The sequence below is a fragment of the Cupressus sempervirens genome, chromosome 6, assembly GCF_028749045.1.
Source record: "Cupressus sempervirens isolate cs-2001-9-10 chromosome 6, ASM2874904v1, whole genome shotgun sequence".
Lineage (NCBI taxonomy): Eukaryota > Viridiplantae > Streptophyta > Pinopsida > Cupressales > Cupressaceae > Cupressus > Cupressus sempervirens.
The window spans coordinates 99,629,039-99,656,801 of record NC_143123.1 but is presented as its reverse complement, the minus strand read 5'-3'; the positions used below and the strand labels follow the sequence as shown (position 1 = coordinate 99,656,801).

General features: G+C 36.1%; 2 protein-coding genes across 2 annotated transcripts in view; both read left to right on the top strand.

Moving 5' to 3' along the window:
* The window catches only part of S1P (SITE-1 protease), a 160,102-nt gene that overhangs the window by 121,766 nt on the left and 10,573 nt on the right, over nt 1–27,763 (top strand). The window lies entirely within an intron of this gene.
* On the top strand, nt 13,415–14,537 carry LOC149551426 (uncharacterized). The gene is made up of 2 exons (XM_089786935.1): nt 13,415–13,739; nt 13,858–14,537. The coding sequence occupies exons 1-2, from the start codon at nt 13,479–13,481 to the stop codon at nt 14,419–14,421; spliced, it is 825 nt and encodes a 274-aa protein (XP_089643061.1). The 5' UTR covers nt 13,415–13,478; the 3' UTR covers nt 14,422–14,537.

Below are 27,763 nucleotides of genomic sequence, written 5' to 3'. Positions count from 1 at the left end.
GCATGACATAGATCAAAGCAGCCTTTTCTCTCCATTCTTTGGCACAAGAAGATCATAGCACAGTGGCTGGTCCTATGAAAGATTTTGGGGGGCCTTATTCGCCCAGATCTAGCACCTAAGAGCCTCATTTTCTTGATGCATGTTATTTGTGCAACCGCTGCCTCAGCGATGGCGATGACATCTACATGTACAAGTGTGTTCTCTTGCACCTTCTAACCTACTTTTGCAAGAGAAAGATGTGGTTTTAATAATGTGATTTGATTCTCCCCTTTAGTTGCAATTGATTTTGATTATCTTTTGCTTGTTTTAGTAATGTGATTTGTTCAGATAAGTCTATCTGAGAGCTTTTTGCTTTATACCTAAAGTCTGGATACGGGTTTGGAGGCTCAGAAGGAGAAATGCTCCCCCTGATAGAAAAATACACTCATGCTTGCTGCTTCCAGAACCGCCTGTGAAGATTCTAGAGCTTTAGGATTATATTTTTCTTAATTTTTTGAGTTAAAAAAACAATTATACCCCTAGGAAAAATAGATCTAGCCAATGGAAATTTAGAAATTAATGCATATGAAATTATTTTAAAAATAAAATCTAGGAACCTTTAAAGTTTTAGATACTTTTATTGATAAAAATTAATTAGATGATGCTACTGAAAACATTAGTTCCCTGCCTATAAATAGGCAGAGACTAATAAGTCAAGGAGCGATAATGGTTTTTGACCATCTCCTTTGAACACAAGTGGGCTGCTCTCCATAGAATTTTATGATTTTTCATCACCTAGGGAAACAACATTTTCAGATATGCCCTCCAACTCAATGCGTGCTATATCATCTATCTTGCCAACATTGCGGTACATTTGCTCCTCCTCAAAACATGACATAATTTCTAACCTAGTATCACCATAAAATTTATTCAAGTTAATTTCCATGTCACCAAATAAGATGCTGGTATTTTCCATGTCTAAACAAGATGAGGAGTTGCCAACGTTAGCTGTTTGGTCAACTCTTCTACCTGGGCGATCAATATACTCATTAGGAAGACTAGTGTAAACAACTCCATAAGTTACTTCTATCTCCCAATTACCCATTAGTATAATGACATCATTAGTATCTTGCATATTATCATGCGAAGGTTGCTCTTCTTCTTTTGTACTATTATCAATTTGATTGATATCTTCCTTATGCAGATTTCTGAAACCATCCTCTACAAGGAGATCCTGAGCCAAATCATAGCATTTGTTCTTTATCGTATCCGTTTTGTTTTGCAGCTCTAGCTGAAGATCCACATAATCAATGAAAGGAAATTTTTTTTGAAGCTTTGGCGGGAATTTGTTATAATCACTGTACAATCTCCTTACTTCAGTTTTAATATCGAGTTGGAAGTCTTGTCCCACTTCCTCTGCCATGTAGCTTTTCATGTGCCTGAGATGGACCCAATCTTGTTTCATTAGTTCTACCCATAGGCTTACTTTTGCAAATTGCACCTTGAAGCTGAATACAAACTTTCAGAATGTTATATTACCACTGTAATAACTCTACTAATCCAGACCACAGAGTTCTGATTTAAAACTGGGGTATTTTGTCAAACCGATATCATGAAAGCTTTCCTCACACAATTTAAGCTTTCCTCACACAATTTACTACAGTCATACTGGTGATTCCAAAATAATAATAAGGCTTATCATAAACTTATGAAAGCAAACATACATGTATTCATTAAGCTCTAGACAACATCCTCACTTGAAGTGGACCAGTCCATGGATATAACTTCCAAGAAGAAAGTTACAATTCCATCAGCTAATTCAATAACCAAATCTTCCAGAATATTAACACCGTGTTTTACAAGGAGGTCATAAGAACAACTCCTGGCTTTCCTTTTTCCAAAGCGTAGGTTGTGTAGCAAGTCTGTATATAGGCCCTCTTCACCAGAGTTCTTGATTCTTAGCAATATCAAATTATTCCTTTTAAAATCATCAGGAGTCATATTACCTACTTCCTTGGTAAGAATACAAGCATTCCTTCTCTGCCCTTCCTGAAGCCACCATGCATAAACTGGTCTAATTGAAGCATTTAAAATATCTGAGAGAAGCCTTACACATTCACCTTGGTCTAATCTTTTCCCATTTAGTGGAACCTTGCCAATCTGCTAACACAACTCTTTGCGAAGATGGTCCAATGTTGTCTAGAGAAGTCTTAGTCTTGGACCCTTTTTAATAGCTTGCATACTTATCATATTACTGTTCCCAGGATTTTCACGTTCCAAGAATGCAGTTCCATAGCTATCATTTTTCTCAATCACATTCACAGCTGCTGTAAGTTTCCCTTGCACAATATTCCAGACATCATCTACATTATTTTGGCTCTCTTTGTTTTCAAGCCTGCTGAAGAGGGTATCATCTGCTGAGGTTTTATCAAAATTTGCAATGTCATTCTGCCTTCTTCCAGAAATTTGTATTAATTACCACTGTAATATTCTGAATTTAAATTTATGATCAAAATGCTGACTGTGAAACTGAGATGGATTTTGTCAAACAGTTCTTTGCCAATCTGAAGATGTTCTGATATTACTGTGCTAAACTTAGCTAGTTCTGTATAATTATTTTAAATCTGAACCATGTGGCATTATGACGAACAGATAACATGAAATCATAGTTTCTTAGAAATTCATGCAATTAGTACTCAGCTTTTGAGGAAATAATGACTGCAACACAATACCTGATTTGGCCAATGAAATAATACTGTGATCAAATTCAAATTGACTCAACCTAGCATTCATTACAATAAGATTACGTTCCTTGTCAACCTAAATACAGGCCTACTCACACTGATAAATCTAAAATAAAGGCAAGGAGGTTTAAGAGATTACAAACCCAAGCAAGGCTTAATGTCGTTTGAAGACCCGACCTGCTCCAGTATACACGCAGACAACAACTACGGGTCACGTCCAACCTGCTGTGGCTTAGATTTAGGCTTGACCTGTGAAATGAACGTTACATCATAAGTCGGTTTCACTGTGGAGTGTCTATGCGCTGGGATATCTGAAGCAAAAAACAACTGCGGAGTCTTTCCGTATGCCATCTGTCGTGCTTCTTTGGTGGTTATGTTCTCATATCCGATTATTACTACGGTTTCAAAATTGACGTGAGACTTGCCAGGAGTCGTGGTCCCTCCATACATGCTTCAACCTGTGATTTCAACCCGTCTGCACTGTACTAGGGTAGAGATGGTAAACTTCAAGCAGTAGCTTATCAATCACAGCCCTGCCTATGTTATTTGTCTCTCGACCGACTACCCAAATACTGAACTCGACTCACTTTTCTGCATTAACCTGATGCCGAGACCCTTTTTGCTGGACCTGTCACTTGCCACGGTATCTTGACAGTCCTTACACATTCAACACATTCCTGGACTTAGAAAGACGCAACCTGCCGCTGGAGTATATACGGCTTGTGTGATACCAATGCTGTCCCTTTACTGATGATACTCGCACCTTAAACAATGCTCAGGCAATAACCAGTACTACTCACCTGAACCTCACAAAATGCAGTTGTAATAGGAAAACTGATGCTGTACCAACCTGTAGATGGTCCTATGCCGTATAGTACCAACTGCTAAAAACTTGTCTTTCAGTAACTTCGAATTGATCTGAAGTAGATACCAAATGGGAGGGCTAGGACTACATCCAGCTACCAATCTTCCCAAGGGATTTCGTCCTTGAGAATCTGTAATTTATTTTGCTGATGAGATCTCACAGGCTGGCAGGAAAACCAGCTCTGATACCACTGTAATATCCCTTTCCAGATATTTTACTTAAACTCTTGATATAAACTTGCGGATTTATAAACCGAACCAAGAAGCCAATATTTGATATAAATTCCAGAACGTTAATCGATTTATAACCAGCATATATGCATACGAGAAAACCCAAAAAAAGTGTGTTTATTTCTTTCGATAATCAGAAGTACATATTTAAACCAGCAATTAACACAAATAGTTGCCAAATAATGTTATTGTATTATATAACAGCGATACAATAACATGTAACAATCCAGAAAATCCAATCTTATAAACAGAAATAACAATCAGATTGGAAATATAAATTAAACTTGTAAGAAGGCTAGGTTTGCGTCCAACCTCCCAAAGCTTCTTCAAGAGTTTGTGTCCTCGAAGAGATAACTAGTCACTATTTCCAGCTCCCAGATTTATATTTGTTTATAAATATTATCCTCTTCATTCCTTCGCATGTGGAGCTTGTTGTACCTTTATCACTTTTCCCAATGTGATGCATGCTATTTTAAGCAATGTGGGATAAAACCTTTTTTGTCCTTTAGTCACTTAATTGAATATAGTACCTTTTAAAAATAAATAAAAATAAAGTGACAAGTTAAATGAACTTTAATAGTCACTTAGTAAACCATTTAAGTATCAGGCATTAAAATCACTGATCAAACGAGCTTGGATTAGCACATGCAATAGCTCATGAGAAAACTCTCGACGAGATGCTTCCAAACCAACATTGGGATATTAAGAATACTGAGCTTTGTTTACTTACTAAAAATAGTAAGTATCCAAACAACCTGTCAAAATTGCTTTGATGGGTTTGAAATTGGAAATGTCTAGGCCAAACCTGAAACTAAACCCCATAAAGAACCTTTTCACCCCCGAAACCTAGGCGAAGTGAGCTAGTAACATCGAATTATAATGTACCAGAAAAAGGGGACATTTACAATAAACCCTTTATCGCTAATTTGATTCACCGATTCACAAAAAATCATTTGGCTTGAATCGAATCACGGAATCATGTGAATCACTGAGATTCTTGGAACTATGTTAAATACTTCAAATGCTTTCTTGAGATTGGATATGGAAGGAAGAATGTGATCTTTCACTGAATCAACAATGAGTTTTTTGGCTTTATTATTTCACCTTTTCGAAGTGGAATTTTCTGCCTGTATTGAAGTGTCTTCTTCGATAAATGGTTCTAATTCAAATTCTTCGAGGATTGTTGTAATTCAAATTTTCCATGAGAAGAAATTTGTTACTCCTTCGAGTCTTTCCTCGACTCTAACATTGCTTGCCATGATGTCACTTTTATTTTGTGATTTTGAAAATTTGTTATAAACAATTTAGCAATCTCTACACCAATTCGGCTTTGATACCATGTTAAATATACAGATTACTGTTGATGGAGACTGAACTAAATTTTATTTGCAGAAATACTGTAATGATCAGGGCAATATTCAATTTCTTTATGAATTCTGATATATGTTTGATTGATTTTCTTTTACAATTCGATTATGCTGATGACAATGACTGAACTTCAAAGAGAAGATTTATTTTAGACTGTATTGGAAATATATTGCTTACTGAATGTATTGAGTTGGAGACTGTGATTCACATGCCTTGTTATTGATGTGTTTCAAACAGTCTTTGAATGACATATTATATGTCGAGTAACATGCCCGCATAGGCATGTTTGATACTGCTGATTCAAAGTAATAATGATGGTCAATGCTTTAATCCATTTGGTCTTTAACAAAACCAATACTTATCATGTTTTCAATAATATACCTTTTGATATATAATAAATGTGCATATTATATCAGCTTTCAAATATTAGATTTCTATCAACACACACACACACACACACATGTATATATGTATATTAACATATATTACATATAGAATTGGCTTCAGTTCACTATGAAGCTAAATTTCTCAACAACTCCTACGAATGGGATGAATCAATAATCTTTGCCTCTCGCTTTATGTGTTGGGGCGGTGGGTTTATGTCACATTTTCCCTCATCTTACTCTTTTATTTGGTTGAATTCCCGATGCCTTCATCACCTTATTTTATTACCTCAACCTATGATTTCGATGCTCCCTATGCATATATATTATGGTGTCCTTGTTTCTTAATCCATATAACCTCAATGTGGTGAATATCTTGGTCAAATTAATAAATCATCACGTACATTATATCTGCAAGTAATTTGCTTTCATTATATTGATATCACCGTGCTTATATGTCAAAGAATAATCCCAGATAATATTATCTGCTTATTCATATTGTTATCTGTGTGACGTCAATAACCATCAAAGGAAGGGTATCCTTAGGTCTCTTTATTTACCCATTCATGGTGGTTCCCTTCTGACGTGGCCACCAATGGACTGAGCGCTCAGTGTGGTCCATCAATCAGGGCTATGGACTTAAGTGTGAGAAGTTTAGCTCCCTAGTAATTGAAGATGACCAAAATCTTGTTTTGTACCGCAGTCAAATTGGGAAGCTCGACCAAATGTGGGAAACAAACACCAAGGCCTGAAATTGCATGCCTTTCTCTTAATCTTAGCTATTTTTCTGCCTTTCTTTCTACAGCAGTGTGTGCGTCTATCTACTATAGTGTCATGTGCTTATAATCTATATATTTTCTATGTGTATCCATCCTTGAATGCAATCGCTTGCAATTCTATGAGTCTTGCTGGTCTATGGCATAAGAATATAAATGAATGAATTAGTAGTTTGTGCGTTAAATGCAACTTCCCATTTTAGTGAGTGTAGATTGAGGCTGAAGTATAACTCAGAATTAGCGCAAATCATGTGCAACTAAGGCCTAAGGCAGCCTACTGCAGTAGAAATCAAGGGTTGGAATGAATTGGGCCATGGTGCCTGTCACTTTGCATTTTGCCAAAGCTGCTATTTTCACTATTCCATCAACTTTTTTAAGACCATTTTATTCCTTGCATTTTTCATTCAGACTTATCTGATAGTCAATGATTTACTATAGTGGTAGCGGCTATGTAGAGATGCAATCAGTTCTCTAGTCATTTTGGATGGGTATGGTACAAATCTAGCCTCTATAAACTTTATCATTTTCTTTATATTCTCTATATGACATCCATGTTTTCCGTTCACGCTCTAGAACAAGTGTGCCTTTAAAGCTCTGAATGATCGATGAGAGTGCCTGTAGGAAATTTAGGTCCAATTTGATTTTATCGCTGTAAATTATTTTTTTTGTTTGTAGATTGACCATTTCATTTTGTACATTTACAGCATGGATCTAATAACATGTTGAGGTTTTAGGAGGGTCAATTGTGAATGTACTAAGCACTACCATAATGTTAGGTATGTGTTTTCCAAATGGCAATAACCTCATATATATATATAATTAGATAATTCATGAAGAGACATGTCCCATGAAAGGACATGTCTATTCATTAATTACATAATTATATCTCGTATATAATTATATATAGCTTTATTTGACTAAAGTTACCAAACATCAATAGTAGTGATTAGTTGATCAATGTTGGCCAATTAAATAGTGAATTATCTCAGAGAGATAAACTTAGTTGAAAATGTTTTTTTACTGTTGCCTACATTTTGTGGTGACAAAACGCATGACAACAGGGCGACTTATTTTCAGCAAGAAGTTTTATACATGAAGGTTTTTTTTAGGCCTTCTCCAATTTAAAAAAAATTAAGTATTAAAAAAACTCAATCTTTAGTTTAACTTCACAAAATTTCACCAAAAAACAATTTGTTACCCGTTTTGCAATTTCTTGATTAATTTGGCATTTTAATTTTTAAAAAAATTGATTAATGAATATTAAATGCAATTCACTATTTAATAATTTTAGATTTTAGATCCAAAAATTGTTTTTAATTTTTTTAAAATTTTAATTTGCCTTTTTCACCTTTAATTTTTTTCACCCAATGAAATTTTGATATTGACTTCATATCGCCCCCTCTTGATTAATTTCATTCTTCTGCAATTTCTTCCATGGTCCCCATTTGATGCGTTTGACCATGGGCTTGAATCACATATCATAGTGAAATTTATACCCTATTAACTTAAACTCCTGCAAATAATTTCAATGCAAGTTCCTGATTTAAAATGAATGCACGTATGAAAATTTCTCATGGGTTCCCATTATATTTTTCCTTAGACTTCCAATTTTGGATGTGTCTTGAACCTTAGGGATATAACACCATTGAGAAAACATGCTTATACAAAAGATTATTATTTTTCTACTCTTCTCTTAAGTTCTCTCCTTTACTCTATAGCGTTTGTCTCGGGGCATATATCAAGCTTTCTCGTGGATTTATTTCCATTAAAAACTTTCCCCACACACAAAATTGCACCTAAGTGCATTTTGGGAGGGTCAGCCGACAATTCCTCTTTGTTCATGATTCTGTCACAATGACAATTCCATGCTTGAGCATGTTTTGAGAGGGGGCATGGATTTTTTCTCAACATTAGTTTCCCTCACGTCTTTTTCTTGCTCGGGCGCAATTTGACTTGCTTGGAAGTGTCGATACATAGTAGCTTCAGTCAGATATAACGATTATAGTTTGTATTGATTATATACACATGTGCATGTATGTATGCACACATACACAATTCTTGTGCTCAATAAGAATGATCATTTCAAATACCTTGGAAATAAAACTATCATTCTTCTATTCAATCTAAACTCTATGCATCATATTAGATTAAGTATACAGTAATCTGTATCAGCAGATACTAATATTGTTTATCTTCTCTTGGTATAGATCGAGTAATGATCTTATGTAATTATAGAACCGATCAAGTAATGATCGAATATACTAATGTGGAAAATAATATGGATCGAATGAATGATCTTTTAATTTATATGCAAATTGGCGACTTGAAAGATTAAGTCTGGTTAAGTATTAACTAACCCGATCAGGGTTATGTTAAATGTTTTGTTTATTTGAAGAGCCATGTCATGAGCGGACATGGCTTCACGTTGTGGAGACATTTCCTCTCATGACATGTCTCTTGGAAACAATACTTGTACCCATGCTGATAGACCAAGAGAGACATCAGAAATTCATAATTGCTTTCTCATTTGGAGTTTGGCAATTGCAGACTTATAGAACAATTAAATTCTCAGATTTAAATTTGTATTCCATAGTTATTAATATACAGATTCCTGAAAGAATAAATTCTGATCATAACCTGCAAATAGAAAGAAGATATTAGCACATTGAAATCTGCAAATTACATGATATCTATCAGTCTGATACTGACGTTAATTACATTCACATGGTATTAGAGTCTCGTTAAGGAAGATCCAAAATTAAATTTGAGATATCAGATTACTCACCTTGATATTGCAGTCACATTCCATTCTTCAAAATGGCAAACATGATCAGAGTTGAGGATCGTCTTGAAGGTGCAAACAACTTCACATCATGGAAGTTGAGAATTATGATGATGCTAAAAGAGAATAAGTTAGATTCATTTGTGAAAGACAAAAAGACAGAACCTGAGCATGAACCAAATTGATCTCAACAGATTGAGAATAATGAAAAAGCCATGAAATTAATAGTAGATACAGTTAGGGATCACATAGTACCCAATACCTACATTGACAAAATAGGAGACTGCATATGTTATGTTCAAATCCCTTGAGAGCACATTTGAAATAAACAATATTGGCAGAACCCTTGCACTAAAGAGGCAAATTAATCACATAAACATGAACAAAGGAGAATCCATTAATGCATACTTCATGAGAATAACTGAGATGAGGGATCAACTATCAATTGTTGGATATAAAATTGATAATAGAGAATTAACTCTACTAGGTTTAGGTGGCCTACCAAATTCATGGGAATCATTCGTTCTAGGAATAAGTGGTTTATCAAAACTCCCAAAATTTGATCAGTTAATCCTACTAGAAGAAGTTAGATAGATATCAAAAGGAAACAAACAAAAACCTATGAATGAGGATATCCATGTCTTAAACATAGACTCTCATAAGAAAGGTAAGACGACGAATTTCAAAAGGAAAAGAAACTTTCAGGAAGGGGTTCTCATTCTGTTGTGAGGTTTTCACACCATCGCCCCAAAATTTTTGGGGACCCCTTTTCCTCGATTGCCTTGGCAAATTTTTGAGTTGTTCAAAAATTTTGATTCGATTTTTGAAACTTTAAGCCTTGGACACCTTTAGGGTCAGTTGGGAGAGGGTTAGATTTATTTTCACCCGGTTTCAACTTGATTTTTCAGAGCCACCAATTTCATCCTTAGGCCGAACAAATTTTAAAGAACAACTCTTGGCAGGATAAAGTTGTGAATTTTGTACTTAGACATTTTCTTTTGAAAATTTGGATATAATTGTATAAATTTGGTTAATTTTCAAAAATTGAAAATTTTGTTAAATTTGGTCTTTGGAAAATCTTCAATTTTTTGGTGAAGAGAGATTAATTTTGTGATGGTGAAGTCAAATTGCAAAATCGATTTTTAGGCTCTAGAGAAATAATTTTTTTGGTGTTAAAATGCTAAAACTGCTTAGCAAAATCGATTTGAATTAAAATTGCAAAATTTGGCTTTAATTGGATTAAAATTGCCTTGAAAACTTTTTAGTCTTTAATGAAATTAGTAATTTAATATTAAAAAATGACTTTTGGCTAGCCAAAATACAATTTTAATGACGTATTAATTACTACATTCTCATCAAATGGAAATATTTGACATCTCTAAGGCACCATTTAATTTCTTTTTCCAATTTAGAACTAATTGGCAATTTTAAAAGACAATTTTCCTTTTGGCAAAATTAAATTTTGGTTAAGTATTTAATTGTGGGCCATAATTTTGCATTAATTATTGTTTTTCTTGCTCCCAGGGTCCAAGTCGGCCAGCTTGGAGGGAGTAAGAAAGTTGGGTATAAGAGGAGGCCTCTCTCCCATTTCCTCCTCACTTCTCACTTCTCCTTCTCAAGGTGTTGGCAATTTTGCAAGAGCAAACCTGCACTTTTCTTGCTTGGTGAATTTTGTGGGAGCCGAAATTTGTCGAAGATAAAATTCTGATTTTTGCAAGAAGCTGCGATTTTTGTTTTGGCCCTAGGTTGGGTAATTTTATTTGGAGGTGAATTACATGATAAATTTATGATTTGCAAGTGGATTTGAAGTTCTTGAGGTCTAGTCCTAATTTCGAAAAGTCGTATGATTATTGGTTAAGGTGAATTTTAATCATTTAGATTTGAAAGGGGTCCTTAAGTTGATATCCTTCTTCCGTTCTAGTCTAAGGATTGCTTCCCTTGGTTCTACTTGCCTTCTGTTCCACCACTCTACCATCTCGTAATAGGGCGACGAGTATGGAGGATGTTAGTGCAAGTAAGAATCCCAAGCGGACAAACACTAAGAAAGACAAAGAGGATATGATGTTCAAAACTTCCTTCTCAAAAATAAAGCAAATAACCTATGCTCCACGGGGACGCGTCCCCTGCCTCTGTACCCTAGTACCCGTACCGGGTACGAAACGGGGACGCGGGTACGGATTTTGGGCGTACCCTGCGACGTCCCTTTTTGAGGGGAAAGGGGACGGTCCCCGAAACGCAAAAAAAAAATTCATAGGAAACTTGGGTACGGATTTTCGTACCGGGGACGGCGTTCCCGTCCCTCGCCCGTACCCTTTTGCCCACGCCGTCCCCTATTTTCCAGCCGGTCGCGGGTGAGTTAAAAAGTTAAAAAAAATGGTTTTTTTTTTTTTTTAATTTAATCTTTTCTATTCCGCCTAGGGCCCACATGGATGTTAAGTTGTTAACCCTAATGTGTCTTCTTAAATAGTTAAAGTTGGAGTTCATTGCTCATTTGGAGTTGTTTGCAAGTTGGGAAGAGGAAGAGGAAAACATTGAACATTCAACAACAACAAAAGAGGAGTGTGTTTTGGAGGTGGAAGAGAAAGTTTTGCCTTCATTTCTACTTCATTCCAGCTATGTTTTTTATTTTCTTTTTGTTTGATTCAAACTTCATTGTTGTTTGTTGTCATTTTTCATTTTTTTCAATGACATAAAGAGGGCATGTTAATGGAACATTGAATTTTTTTTTTTCTATAACTTGCAGCAGTATACTATAAATCATTGTAAAATCCAAATGCAAAAACATGAGCAGCAGTGAGAGTGAGGGAAGTAGTGATAGCATGGAAGTTGCCATGCAAGAAACTCAAGTGTCACAATTACAAAGACCAAGAAAAAGACCTAGGGCAGCCATTGATGAGCCTAATGTAGATGTCCCTATGGAAGATGCAATGCCTAATCCATTTGAGTGCCCTTCCAAAGCCTTAAAACAATATGCCAAAGGCCCATTCAACCCTAAGAAACCTCTCCTACAATTTGCCACAAAAGTAGACAAGAATAAGAAGAAAAATTCGGGGGGTAGTAGGGAATGGGAGTGTCATTTATGTAAGAAGCATTATTTTGGGAGCTACACAAGAGTGTATTGCCATCTTTTATGGATAGGTGGGCAAGGGGTGAAAGGTTGCAAAAAAATTACGGAGGAAGAAAAACTTGAGGCCAATAGGTTGTATGTGGAGGGGGAGTTATTGAAATCCGGGGGTCCTATGAGTAGCACACCCACACCCTCATTGACTCCCACTAGCACTGTTAGTAAAGGGAAGGGAAAGGCCAAGACTAAGAGAGATACCAATGTGGCTGATTTATTTAACATACAAGCAAAAGATAGAGCTGAAGAGTCCATTGGCAGATTTCTTGTTGCTCATGGCATACCATACCATGTTTCTCGTTCCTCATTCTATAAACAAATGTGCAAAGATATTTATACTGCTGGTCCCTCATTTGTACCACCAGGAGAGACTAAATTACGCACCACTATCCTTGACAAAGAGTACTCAAAAGTAAACATTTTGATGGAGGATATGAGGCAAACATGGATGAGTGATGGATGTTCTATTATCATGGATGGTTGGACCGATATCAAACATCGGCCACTCATCAATCTTATTGTCACTAGTACAGCAGGGGCCTATTTTCTTAGAGCCATTGATTGCTCAGGAAAAAAGAAGGATGCATCCTTCCAATTTCAGATTTTGAAGGATGCTATAGAAGAGGTAGGGACTTCAAATGTTGTGCAAGTAGTCACTGATTCAGCCCGTGTGTGTAAATCAGCTGGATTGATAGTAGAGAGCACCTATAGACACATTTTTTGGACCCCATGTTGTGTACATGCATTGAATAACACCTTGAAGGACTTTGAGAAAATTGATTGGATAAAGACTATGGTGTTTGAGGCTAGAGACGTGCAAATGTTTATTTGCAATCATCACACATCTCTTGCATTATTTAGGACATTTTCCAAAAAAGAATTCCTCAAGCCTGTGGAGACTCGATATGCTAGCTACTTCATTTTGTTGGAGAGGATGCTTGAGGTCCAAGAGGCCTTACAATCCATGGTGGTCAATGCAGAGTGGAATAGATGGCATGAATCAAGCACCCCAGATGGAAGGCTTGTCAAACGAAGAATCCTAGATGAAAATTGGTGAACCACAATGAGGTAAGAAACTTAAGAATTGGTGGATATCATAATTGTTATTATTGCTGATTTAATAAAAAAAAAATTTGATTTAAGCACTTGCTGATTTTTTTAACATATTATGTTTCTCACTTGCAATTTTCTTTCATTTGCAGATACATTTGCTCCTTCATTGACCCTATTATGCAGGTCATTAGATATGCTGATACTGACTCTCCTAGCCTTGGAGAGATTTATGAGACCTTTGATAGCATGCTTGGGCAGATCAAGCAAGCTGTTAAAGATAAGGAACCTACTTTGGAGTTCTATGAGGAGCATCTTAAGCCCATTGTAATGAAAAGGTGGAACACTATGAACAACCCACTTCATATGGCAGCCTATGCAGTCAATCCAAAATGGTATGCACCAAGGCCTGGGAGAGTGCCTCCATCTAATGATGAGGAGGTGAGTTTAATTTATTAAAGAATTCTGATTTTATAATACATTTTTAAATATTTTATTTTATTTGTAAAGTTTATAAACTCTAAGTTCTCACTTCTTAATTTTTGTTTGTTCAATATAGGTGAAGGACGGCTTCTTCAAGGCCCTTTCAAAAATGTATAGTGCAGAGGATGCTGCAAAAATTCGAGGGCAATGGCTTGACTTTGCCAATCTTCGTGGTCCAACATTTGGTAGACCAGAGGCGAGGACTGATAGAGCTACATTAGCTCAAAAGGACCCGATTGGATGGTGGACATGGCATGGTACAGATGCACCTGAGCTGAAAGCCCTTGCCACCCGTCTTCTCTCACAGGTTGCGAGTTCCTCTGCTGTAGAGAGGAATTGGTCTACATATAGCTTCATTGAATCGGTCAAGAGGAACAACCTTACCTCTAGACGATCAGAGAAGCTTGTGGCTGTTCATAGTGTATTGCAACTACAGGAGCGACAGAGTCTTGAGTATCGACAGACTCTAGCACTACGTTGGGATGTTAATCCTGAGGATGCATTGCAGATTGATGAGGATAACACACCCCCAGGGCTGCTTGGAGTTCCATTGGATGAGGACCCTCTGCCTACCCCTGCCAGTGATTCAGAGGATGAGATTGATGATGATCTTGATTTAGATAGAGATTTAGATTCCTAGAGGACAGCCATATATTTGGCTTTCTGCTTTTCAGATACTCAGATACATTATTGCTTTTGATTATTATGGAGTTGGACATCTCATTTACACTTCTAGTATTTACTTTCATTGTGTCATTTTGATTTTCATTTCATGCATGATGATGATAGATTGATACTTGGAGCCTTTGGGCATTTTTGCTAATTGTATGCGATATTCGGATATATCATCATATCATATTCTCATTTTGATTCTAATCTTAATAGTTTTCAATTTCCATGTATTCTATGGTGAATGGTTTATCAATGTTATGATTTATCATTGTTATGGTATGCATATCAGAAATATATCTCTAAAGAAGTCTAATTCTCCATATATAAAAAATTTAAAATGCCCTATATTTTATAGCCGTCCCCTGAGGTCCCGTCCCCTAAATTTTGGCTTCGACCCGTACTCGTACCGGAAACACGTTCCCGTCCCCTAAAACGTCCCCGTCCCGGAAACTCCGTGGAGCATAGCAAATAACCGACACCAATATCGGTACAGTGGACATGATACGGATGAAGGACAGACTAAAGGAAGGACATTTCCCCTTGGCAAAGAAGATACAGAATGAGATTGCATTACACAGCCCAAGCATCAACACTTCCATTTCAACCATGATGAGCGACGTTGGGGTAGCACTTGGTTTTGAGGATATCAAAGAAGAGGATGTCAATGAGACAGATTTTGGATCGAGGTTGGATGAGTTAGGAAATGTTGTTATCAAGAAGAAGCATTTGGGCACCCTTTCCTCTCTCAATGCTTTTATTGGATTTGCGAAGGAATATGAGGACCATGAAAGGATACTACAAGCAGCAAGTGGCTTTGTAACGTCAGCAGAACTCAGGGCGAAGCACACACCTTGTCCTTCTACGGAAGAAGTTAATGAAAGGCTAGTTAAGTTCATTGCCTTAGCTAAGAAAATGAAAGAAAAGGGAAGATTTATATTAGAAGATCATTTGATGTAAGCCCAAGTGGCAATTTCTCTTTCTTTTAGAATAGGACAAGTATCTATTTTTGATTGGCCACCATTTTGATGCCTTCTCATTGGTTGCCACTTTTAGACTTTTTTCATTGGTCCATTGATGAGGTGACAAGTTCTCATTGGTCGATGAGGTGGCAACCCTAATTAGGGTTTTGAGGATCTAATATGGATCGTTGATCTTGTTTTGATCTCCATCGTCTGTTGTATTTTTGGCCCCTATATAAGGCCATTTGCTCTCATTTGTAAAGTGTTGGAGAAATTGTTGCTAAGATAATACCAAAATCACTCTCTTTTTCATTGTTTTGACTTGCATGGTGATTAAGAACATTGGGTGTTATTGCATGTTTTCTACTTCCACATAGATTGATTTCTTTTCAAGTTGTTAAAGTTGGTTGCATTTGAAGTTGTTTAAGTGAGGTTAAAATAGATGGATAGTTGTATGGTAGCATTGGTAGATGTTTGATAGGGATCAATACTAGACCACTAGCATCCTAGTAGCTGGTTGTGAAGCCTTGTGTGGTAAACTAGTTCATTTTTCCTTTGAATCAATTGCATCTGTGGAGGTGGGACCGCTGGTTAGCCTTCATTAGATTCAATCCCCGTCCATTTGCTAACCTTTCATTCATAGGAGTAGGAGTAGAATAGTGAGTAGCTAGTTAGTCGAAGCTTAGAGAAGGAAGTTAGAGAAGTGAAGTATCAGAACACATCCATTCACCTTCTACCACCATCGCTTTCCCATCAACATCATCATTTGCAGACACATCCTCCATCATCACCACCATCAACATTATCTGCCCCCGCATATTTCACAAACCAAACCACCATCACCTTCATTCTACCAAAGTCCAAGTCATCCTCAAATGAAGAGTCAAAAGAGACCCTTAAAAGGTTCAAAGAGTTCAAAGCCCTAATAGAAAACATTGGTGGAAAGAAAGTTAAAACACTAAGGACAAACAATGGAAAATAATACAACTCATAAATCTTTAAGGAATTTTGTGTTAGTGCTGGTATCAAGAGGAACTTTACTATACCCTATAATCCTCAACAAAATGGCGTAGCTGAGACGAAAAACATAACTATTGTAGAGGCTTCCAAATTAGTGATGTATGACCAAAACATAGATACCTCATTTTGGGCAAAAATGATGTCCCAATTGATACCTTGATAACAAAATTGTTGAAGAGGCCTTTACTGGTATAAAACTTGACATAAGCCATCGAAGGATATTTGGTTGTCCTATATCCATGTGCCTAAAGAGAAGAGGTAAAAATTAGAGCCTGGAAGAAAAGGAATTTTTGTAGGCTATAGCGAAACCTCAAAAGCCTACAAGATATACATACCTAGACAAAGACAAATAGAATTGGATTGATTTTTATGTCATCTTTGAAAAAGACATTGCCTTTGAAAGGACAAAGAGCTCTAATGAGTTAGAAATTCAGGATTCATCTAAAATATTGAGGATCCTACTCCTAAGTTTCAAAGGGAGTACCTAGAAGAAGCCACAAATGAAAAGCAAACTATTCCTGAGAATCAAAGGGACTATCAAGAGGAAAATCAAAATAATAACGAGAGAAAATACCACTTTGGGCTAGAAAAATGGTTGAGGAAGCTGAAAACTTTGCAACACCCAAAGGAACTTTCAGAGAAAGTAAGAGGCCTAACAGATTCTCAAGTTATGTTGCATTAATGAGAAAAAATACTAACTCAAAACCTACTAGTGTATCAAAAGCTCTCAAACATCGAGTACGGAAAGATGCCATGACAGATGAGTATCAATCCATCTTGAAGAATTATGTATGGGATATAGTACCTAGACCTAAGGAGAAATCTGTTCTCTTCCAAATGGCTCTTCAAAATTAAACATGTTGCAGATGGCAGTATAGAGGAATACAAAGCACGTTTTGTTGTCAAGAGGGTTCTCTCAAAAGGAAGGTATTGATTACGAGGAGACATTTGTACCTGTTGCTTGATATACTTCTGTTAGAGCAGTCATAGCTATTGCAGTAGCAAAAGGCTGGAAGATTCACCAGATGGATCTGAAAACTGCATTCTTGAATAGGACTATCGAAGAAGAGGTCTATTTAGAACAACCTAAAGGCTTTGTGCTCCATAATGCAGCTTCACATGTGTGCAAATTGAAGAAAGCCCTATATGGACTTAAACAGGCTCCTTGAGCCTCGTATGAAAGGATCGATGACTATCTTATGGGAATAGGGTTCTCAAAGAATGATGCAGGCCCTATAAAGGAATATGGGATCTATGATAGACTGACAGAATGAACAATTTTAATGATGCTCAACTGAGAGTCTGATATATATGTGTGTGTGTGTGTGTGTGTATTGAACTATGTCTTCAGATCTGATATCAACTATGACTGAGTAGAACAATTTCTAATATTCAGAACTATGATCAGGATTGATGTAAAGGCCTTTAGACGTGACTCTGATTTAATGCAATACATATTTCAGAAGGAAATCATATGATATATTAATCACTGCGGAGAATACTTGTCATGTCATTTATATTGATGCTTTCTTCTCAAACAATGATCTCTATTAATAGGGGAGGCAGAGGTCACGTTCACCTAGAGACAATGACTCTACGTGCTTATGACTCTATTGCCATGTAGGGTCATGTCCTTACATAGACATAACTAATCTTAGTCAACATAAAACAATTTGCAAACATATTCAATTCACCATTTACTTTTAGGATACCCGAGCATTGCAAGGAGGATATCAGGTTTAGTCAAGACCAGTAATATATTAGAAAATCAAATTAAGTCGTTCATCAGCTTTTTTTTCTTTTCTTTTCTTTTTGTGTGTGTGTGTATAATGTTACATACAGATATAGATATATTTAATATATACAATTCTAATTTACTACATGCTTCAATTCGACTGAAGCTACAACTTTAACAGACCTAAATCTCTATTTTAAAATTATTAAAGGTGATATGTTAATACTAATCCTATAAGTTGATGACCTGCTAATGGTAGACTATATGAATGTTGAACCATAATATGGATTGAGCAAATGATCTATTAATTTATATGCAGATCTGTGACTTGCAAGATTAACTTTGGTTTAGTATTAACTAACCCGATCAGGATTATGTTAAGAGTTTTGTTTATTTGAAGAGCCATGTCATGAGTGGACGTGGCTTCACGTTGTGGAGACAGGTCCTCTCATGACATGTCTTTTGGAGACAATACTTATATCCATGCTGATAGACCAAGAGAGACATCGTAAATTCATAAATGCTCTCTCATTTGGAGTTTGGCAATTGCAGACTTATAGACCAATTAAATTCTCAGATTTAAATTTGTATTCCGTAGTTATTAGTATAAAGGTTCCTTCAAGAATAAATTCTGATCATAACCTGAATATAGTAAGATATTAGCAATTGAAGTCGGCAAATTACAAGGCATATATCAGTCTGATAATAAGTTTAATTACATTCACAGGAAGACAATTTGATTTGGTAAACATTCCATGAAATGCATGGCAGACATTTCTTTTGTAATATTCCTTCATCATTCTTGATTCGTGCTTAGAGCACAATCAAAGCCCAGTCACAGACTTTTCCCTCTCCATAGCATTCCAGTACCATACAGAAACCGTGCTCTGACAAATTTCTTCTTTGGTGGAGTCCTCTGTGTATTTAATTCTTCATTTTGCTATTGTTCCTTAACGATTGTTCCCCATACACAAATCAACTAGAAAGAGACTGCTGCTGCTTGTATTTTTAGAGCTGTTCTGTGAGATGACTTATGTCTTTTGTCTAAGATTTGATTGCCGCATTTGCAAATTTTAAAATTTTTAACTGTTGAGCTCATAGGGTTTACCAAAGAATCCAAGGGTTGTTGTTGATCAAATACCTAAACTAGCAGATTTCTACAGCTGCAATTTCTTCAGTATGGACTTATCGACTATTGCAGAGGGCTTCGTGTCATCACAATTCGATTAGGTTTCGATAACATAACTTTCATGGGGGATGCAACACACAAGAACACTGCATATGGTTGAAGCTTTTCTCAATAAAGATACAATTGCAACATCAAACTTGTGCATTCAAGATGTGGATTTGATCAAGAACAAATGATTCTTATGAGGTCATACTTATTGGAATAAAGTATTACCATCCATTTGTAGAACATTTTTTATGTTTACAATTGCTCTGTTGGACATGTTTGGAAGCCAACAACATTCCCTCATTATTTCATTTCAGTGCTTTAGAGAGTTCATGATGGATTGTCGTTTGCCTCAAGGGTGACCTTTGTTATTTCAATCTTCATTAACTCCTTTTACCATATTTAATGTGTTTCAATGGACATGCGGATGTGCTTTGGAAGAGCCATGACGTGCATTTTAATCTTTTGGTGCTTGCAACTGCCTGAGCACAACAGATATGTCCTCTGCATCTGAGTAGTGTTGCTGGGTGTTGCTAGAGGCTTATCCTAAGAATTGTCCTTTTTTATGTAGTCATTCTCCGCAATGTTGGAGCGACCATTATGACTTTTATTTGCATTCAGAGTGTTGTTGCTAGATTGTTTGGAGAACTTCATTCAGGCGATGGATTCAATGGCCTTAAGAACTCCGTTGCTTTTGTTCTAATGTCACACAAAGTATATTTGAGAGCCAATTATTATCATTTCAATCACCCATGCTTTATGCTAAATAGCGTTGTTTGCGTGTGATCTCATAGGTGTCTGAAGTTATTTTCAGAGCACATTCTCCTCACACTTTTCTTCATGCCATTGGAGAGAGAAATATTGGGAGGGCCAAGAATATTCTTTTACACCATACCTTCCTTTTCCACCAACAAATGTCGCATGTTGATTGATTTGAGCCTTTGGATTTTAAATTTGCAACACCATCTTGATCATTTGTGTACTTGCACTTACGGAGTGCACACTGCATCTTTAGGTAAGGAGCTTTAATTTTGAACCATTTGGGATTAGACGCCTATTGGGCACCTTGACAAGTCAGTGGTAGGATCTTACCTCTTCATCTTTGTTGTCCTCCTTGTGCAATAATTAAATCAAGTAGTAGGGATTTACTCCTCTTCATCAATGTCTAATTTCACAATATTTTCCTGAAGACTAATGAAACAAGACCTTCGGCCATGTGTTTATTTTGGAGTACAATTTAAATGCTAGGTCAATATTGACATTCTTTATGCTACCTTATTGTATCTATCATTTCAGTATGCCCTCATGTTTTCTCCTTTCAATGTTTCTAGACTTAATAACCTTCATGTTCACCTCTAGGTGCCTTTCACACCCTTTGTCACAATCTTAACACATTTTAGTGCCCTTCCGTGCTACACTTCGAGACTTCTCCATGTTCATCAATAACTTGACATGATAGAAAAGGCTGTTTGAAAAAACCTTAGAAATTTTATTGGCTCACACCCAAAGGATTCAATTTTAGTACTCAAGATTGGGGAACACCTAAAGATTGACAACAAAATGGAAAGAAACTAATCTGACTGAAGACTAGGTCAAAACTGATCACCACTCAATAGAAACTGGAGAGACCCTAGGAGACTAAAGCCAGAGTTACCAAGAAAGCCAAATCAAAGGGGCCAAAAAATCTGAAAAGGATAGGGGTTTATCTTTGATGGGCAATGTGTGATTAACAACACATCTCTTTCTAGTTTTTCCTTTTAATGGAGTGGACTGCTTGATCTACTATATTAATCCCATCAGAGATACCCATGCATGAAACCATTCTATTTGCAGAATAGTGATTGGGGATGAATGAGTGAAGGAATTTAAATGACATCCACGATACCAACAATCCAAGGAAACAAGCATCAAATCCTCGGCTATCTGTGTATTCTTCTTAATGCTAACTCTCTTGCTATGGATCTTTATAAAATACCAGCAGTTTTGTGCAGCCTTATTTCTTCAAAAATTTGGGTTTAGACAGCTCTTCTCTAAGTTGTTCTAATGCTCCCATGAATATCTTGGTAAGCAACACATTCAAATAAAGTGTCATTTTGTTTCAACAACTCCTTTGTTGTAGAAAATACATCTTTGTTTCTAGATCTCTTTGGGAACTGTCCATCTATTTGTCTTGCACCTTAAATGATGAGATCAAGTTATTAGTTGCACAACTAACAATCTAGCCTTACGCTCAATTGTCGTCCATTTGTAGTATTTTTTATCACGACCCCAAGTGGGATTAAACTCTTTCACATAGTGGACTTTTCTCGACCTGATTTGCTTTGTTGACATTGTGACCCTGAATTTAACTGACATGAGTCTTTTTGTCCCTCCATTGGTGTTGGGAAGTCAATGTCCCATTTAGTCAACCAGTCCTTATTTTGTTTCATCCATGTCTTTGTTCTAGAGGCCAGAGTCTCCACAACAACCATCTTGACCTTGTAGTGTTTATCCATATTTTCAACAATATTAGATAGCTTAACAATCAAATTGTTGTTGAAGCTTCAATCGGGAACATACCCTCTTCAGCCAAGAGAATCTTGCATGAAATTGTAGATTTAACTTTACGACTAGTAGTGATAAGATGTTTTTGTATTTCTTCAATTTATTTCCACTTGTGGTTTGAAAGGTTCTCCCCCAGACTTCACAACCATAGACCGCAATCGGTGAGACCAGCTTACCAACAAAGTGTCTTCTTGGTCTTCCAATGCCATAACTTTGCTTGTTGATCCACTTGTATTCATTATAGCTCTACAAATCTCCTAGCTGATCCAGCTGTGAAAATCTACGCCCAAGTACTTGTATTCCTCCATAATCTTTAACACACTTCCTTCAAAGATGAAGTTAATCTACTGCTTCTTCCTCTGCAAAGAGAAAATCACGATCTTAGTCTCGCTAGTGTACACCTGCATCCCAACCTCCCAAGAAAAAATCTCTAAAGCATTCAAGTGTTCTCTCAAGACATCATCAGCTAGTGGAAGTAGAATGAGATTTTCCATATCAAAAAGTAGCTTCACCACATATTGAGCAAGATGGATACCTTCTCCTTTAATTTGTTTATCCATTCTTCACCATTATAAATATACAAGCCAAATAGAGTGGGTGAGTGGGGCCGACCTTTGTTTAGTGGAAGGAAGGCTCTTGATATGTTTGGCCATCATTTTGCGGATTATCTTGTTTATAGTGTTAAAAATGAAATCGGGCAACCTTCGTTGAGTGGGAGGAGGGATTTGAATACATTGGCCCTTAGCGACAATCTTGTTTATAGTGTTAAAAAGTGAAATCGGTCTAAAATCTGTGATTGAGGAGCACCCATGTCTTTGGGATGAGAGCAATACTAGTCTTAAATAAGTCTTTCAAAATTCCCAATTTTTTCTAGGAAACCCTAACAAATTGAAGAAAGGATGCATGGAAATTGACTTGGGTTGATTGCCTTGTTTATTTTGAGTTGGAAAGCTACATTTTCAATTTTATCCAAAGTGATGGGGGCAATCTGATTTAATATCCTCATATTGATGAATAGTGGGTTACAATCTAAGAGGCTTCCCATCAAGGGCTGTAAGTAGTTTGATCCCCTTGTCAAAAGTCTAAAATGGTTGACGAGTTCATTCTGTATTTCTATGAGGGAGGTGAGGACTTTGCCATCTACTATGTTTATCTTTGTTGTGTTTGTGGTTGAATATGGTGTTAGAACTCACCTCAGCAAGCCATGTTTCCCTTGAATTGCTCCTCCAATATATCTCTTCTTTGGCGCAGATTTTGTTTTAATTGTTTAGTGGTTATTTTCCTCCATCTTGTCGTGTTGATACATGGCATTTACAATTATTTTCTCATCAAAGGTTTGCAGTTCTTCGACCCATTCCTGTTAAACTTCTAACAATGATATTCATACTGGTCTGAGTGTGCAGACCGCACAGCACTCTTCTCTCCTTGAATACCATCCTAGGGCACTCAAATATATTACACTTGGCTAAGGCGGTGATCCTTGGAAATGATTTTTGTTATGCATGCACTAAACTATAACTAAATTGTTATGTTAGTTAATCATTAATCATCCTCCTTCTGCGTCGATTTCTAGAAGGTAATGTGGGCTGACCTATAGAGAGGGTCATGTCCCTTTAGGGGACATGCCCTTTCTTCATGGTATAAGAGGTGGGTGTGATTGAGGTTTAAGGACACATAACACATTGAATTCTGCTCCTTAAATCAATAATGACCTAAGACGAATTGCGGGAAGAAGAAGCATTTCCAGAATTATAATATCTCATTCAAACAAGATTGTTTTTTAAGATCATCTACATTGGATTAAGAAAAGGTACAATATAAGTTCGATTCATTTTAGAATTTGTAGAAACTTTACATGGTATCAAAGCTTTGGTAGTTGAACCTAGGCTCTGCAAATTAAATAATCAGACTTGATATATATCTAGCAACATTCTCCTACCTTCAATGGCATACACAATCAGACTTGAGGATAGGTTTGATGGGAAAGAACGCTTTGATGCCTGGAAATTCAGAATCATGATGATTCTCGAAGAAAATGATGTAAAACAATTTGTTGATTCAACATCCAAACAACCTACTGTTGAACCTCATAAATCAATTTGGAGTAAATGAAATAGGAAAGCCATTCAGATCATATTAGATGGAGTGAAAAATGATATAGTACCCATGCTAATGAAACATCAAACAACATCTAATATGATGAATGTATTACTAAATGCATATGAGGTTAACAATGCAACTAGAGTTCTTGCACTAAAAAGGTAACTAAATCACATACAAATAAAGAAGGGAGAATCGATGAATTCTTACTTACTAAGGGTTGCTAGCCTAAGAGATGAACTTGCAAGTATAAGAACCTTCATTAATGATATAGTACTAACACTGACGGCTATAGATGGATTACCAGACTCGTGGGAAATGTTCGCACAAGGAGTAAGTGCCAGAGATAATCTTCCTGACTTCAATAGACTTAAGAGAGATTGTCTTCAAGAAGAATCCAAAAAACTTAAGGAGGAAAATTGAAAACAGAAGATGAAGAACTTCATGTTCTTAATACAAATTCCTATAAAGGAAAAAAGAAGCATTTCAAGAAGAAAAGGCGTAACCAAAAGAATGACAAACCTAAGAAAGATCTATCCAAAATAAAATGCTTTAGATGCGAAAAGTTTGGACACTATAGATCCAACTACCCTGAGAATTATAACTAGCAAGTGAACTATACAAACATTACTAGGGAAGAAGATAACTATGAGGGGTAATCAAAAGAATGACAAACCTAAGAAAGATCTATCCAAAATAAAATGCTTCAGATGCGAAAAGTTTGGACACTATAGATCCAGTTGCCTTGAGAATTCTAAATAGCAAGTGAACTGTACAAACATTACTAGGGAAAAAGATAACTATGATCTTGAGCATTGTGTATTGTATTTGGCACTATCAAATCAAGTCTCAAGTAAAGCATGGGTGATTGATAGTGGATCATCTCGACTTATTACTGGATACAAAGAACCACTAGACTCTATACCAGAAAAGGTTAATGGCGAAGTCACCATCGGTATTAATTCAACACATTCCGTTAAAGGAATTGGAAATTGCACCTTGAAACTAAAGTTAGGTAGTTCTCTACTTCAAAAAGGAGTACTCTATGTTCCAAGAGTAAAAAGGAATCTAATCTCGGTTACAACACTTGAAGATGATGGATATAATGTTGCATTTATGGATGGTAAAGTCATAACCTGGGCTAAGAACTTCTCAATTAAGAAAACAAAATTGATTGGTCAAAGAAAAGGGTATTTGTAGGAATTAAATTCAAAACCTAGTCGACCCATTCAAGCCTTAATTTATGAAGTTGCGGATATAAATGAAATATAACACAAAAGGTTAGGACATCTAAATTTCAAAACTTTATCAACTATGGAGAAGATGGTTACTGGTTTACCTAAACTGAATAAAGACCACTCAAGCATATGCAAAGAATGCGCTATGGTTAAGAACACCAAAAGTCCATTTCATGATAGCACTAGAAAAACTAACAATGTTTTGGAATTAATCCACTCAGATTTATGTAGACCTATGTCTGTTCCTTCTCTCAGAGGATTCTTGTACTATATACTTTTTATAGATGACTTCTCTAGGAATACACCTCATATTTGTTTAAAAGGTTTTGTAAAGAAACTAGAATTAAGAGGGGAGTATACCGTTCCTTATAACCCACAACAAAACAGGGTAGTAGAAAGGAAGAATAGAACAATCATAGAAGCTGCAATAGAGTCTTTACTAAGTTTAAACCCAATATAAGTCATCTTGGGATTTTTGGGTGCCTAGTATATACATGTTCCAAAAGAAAAGGGAACTAAGTTAGAACCCTCTGGGAGGAAAGGTATTTTTGTAGGGTATAGTGAAACATCTAAAGCATATAGGATTTTCATACTTGGTCAGGAAATTATTGAACTTAGTAGGGATGTGATTTTTGAAGAAGATTTAGCATTCAAAAGAGCCCTAAGTTTTGAAGAACCGTCTCCTTTACCTAGTTCTGAAAGAAATATTGAATCTAAGTCTCAGAGGGAGAACATTGAAGAAATTGAAGATGAAATTCAAAATCTTAATTTTGAAGAAACTCAAATTCTAAGAAACGACCACATTGGGACATTAAGACAGTAGAGGAAGCACAAGACTTTGCTGCACCATCCAGAATAGTTAGAGAAAGCAAAAGACCTAAAAGATTTTCTAGTTATACAACAAACATGAATGATTTGTCTAAATTAGAACCAACCAATGTTTCAAATGCTATTAAACATATAGCTTGGAAGGGTGCTATGATCGGAAGAATACCAATCTGTTATGAAGAATGATGTTTGGGAAATTTTTCCTAAACCTGAAGGAAAATTTGTTGTCTCTTCCAAGTGGATATTCAAAATAAAGCATGCTACTGACGATCGCATTGAAAATTATAAAGCCAAATTTGTAGCCAGGGGATTCTCTCAGAAAGAAGAGATTGATTATGAAGAAACCTTTTCTCCTGTTGCCAGATACACTTTTGGAAGAGCAATCCTAGCTATTGCAGCATCGAAGGGATGGCAAGTACATCAGATGGATGTAAAAACAACGTTCTTGAATGGAAAGATTACAGAAGAGGTATATTTAGAGCAACTTGAAGGATTTGAAACTCATGATCTTAAAGTTTTTGTTTGCAGGCTCAAGAAAGCTCTCTATGGGTTTAAACAGGCTCGAAGGGCTTGGTACGAAAGAGTTGATAAGTATCTCACTAGCTTAGGGTTCTCCAAGAACAAAGCTGATCTAAATCTATATAATAAAAGGGATAAAGATGATATGGTAATTTTGATATTGTATGTTGATAATTTACTAATAATAGGTGATGATCATCTCATAGATCAATGCAAGAAAGATCTAATTAGAGAATTTGTGATGAAAGATTTGGGACTCCTTCATTACTTCCTAAGACTAGAAGTAAGGCAAAATTTTGATAGCATTATACTTAATCAAGGGAAGTATACATTAGATATCTTGAAGAGATTTGGAATGTGGAATTGCAAGTCTACGTCTTCTCCAACGGAGGCTAATTTACATTAACTTATAGAAGATATGGCAGAATCACCTTCCATAGATTCTACTCTCTATAGATAGATGATTGGGTCCCTTATGTACTTGATAAATACAAGACCTAATATATGCTATGTTGTTAACTTCTTAAGTCAATTTATCTGTCAGCCAAAGGAGATTCACCTAGTTGCAGTAAAACACATTATGAGATACTTACAAGGCACTCATAACCTTGGGCTCAAATATGAAAAGGTTCACTTGGATTTATATGGATTCACCGACTTAGATTGGGGTAGAAGTGTGAAGGATAGAAGTACTTCAAGATGTTTCAGTTTAGGATCAGCAATGATTTCTTGGATATGCATAAAACAGTCTTTTGTAGCACTAAGTTCCACAGAAGCCGAATACATTGCATTAGCGATGGCCTCTCAGGAAGCAGTTTGGCTTAGAAAGTTACTTGTGGGATTATTTGGTCAAGCCATGAATCCTACAATTATTCATTGTGATAATCAGAGTTCTATCAAGCTTTTGATGAATCCAGTTTTCCATGATAGATCCAAGCATATTGAAATTCCTTACCATTATGTAAGAGATATGGTAGTTAGGAATATTGTAAAATTAGATCAAATAGAAAATATTCTCACCAAACCTCTCTATAAAGTAAAGATAGATCAGTTCAGGAGAAGTCTTGTTATCATTGAATTATAAAATTTTGTATTCCTTAAATTATTAATAAAATAATTTTATTGTCAAGCTATTGACTGTTATGGGCTCCACCATCTATATCCATTATTTAAGAGGTGACGATCTCTGAGAT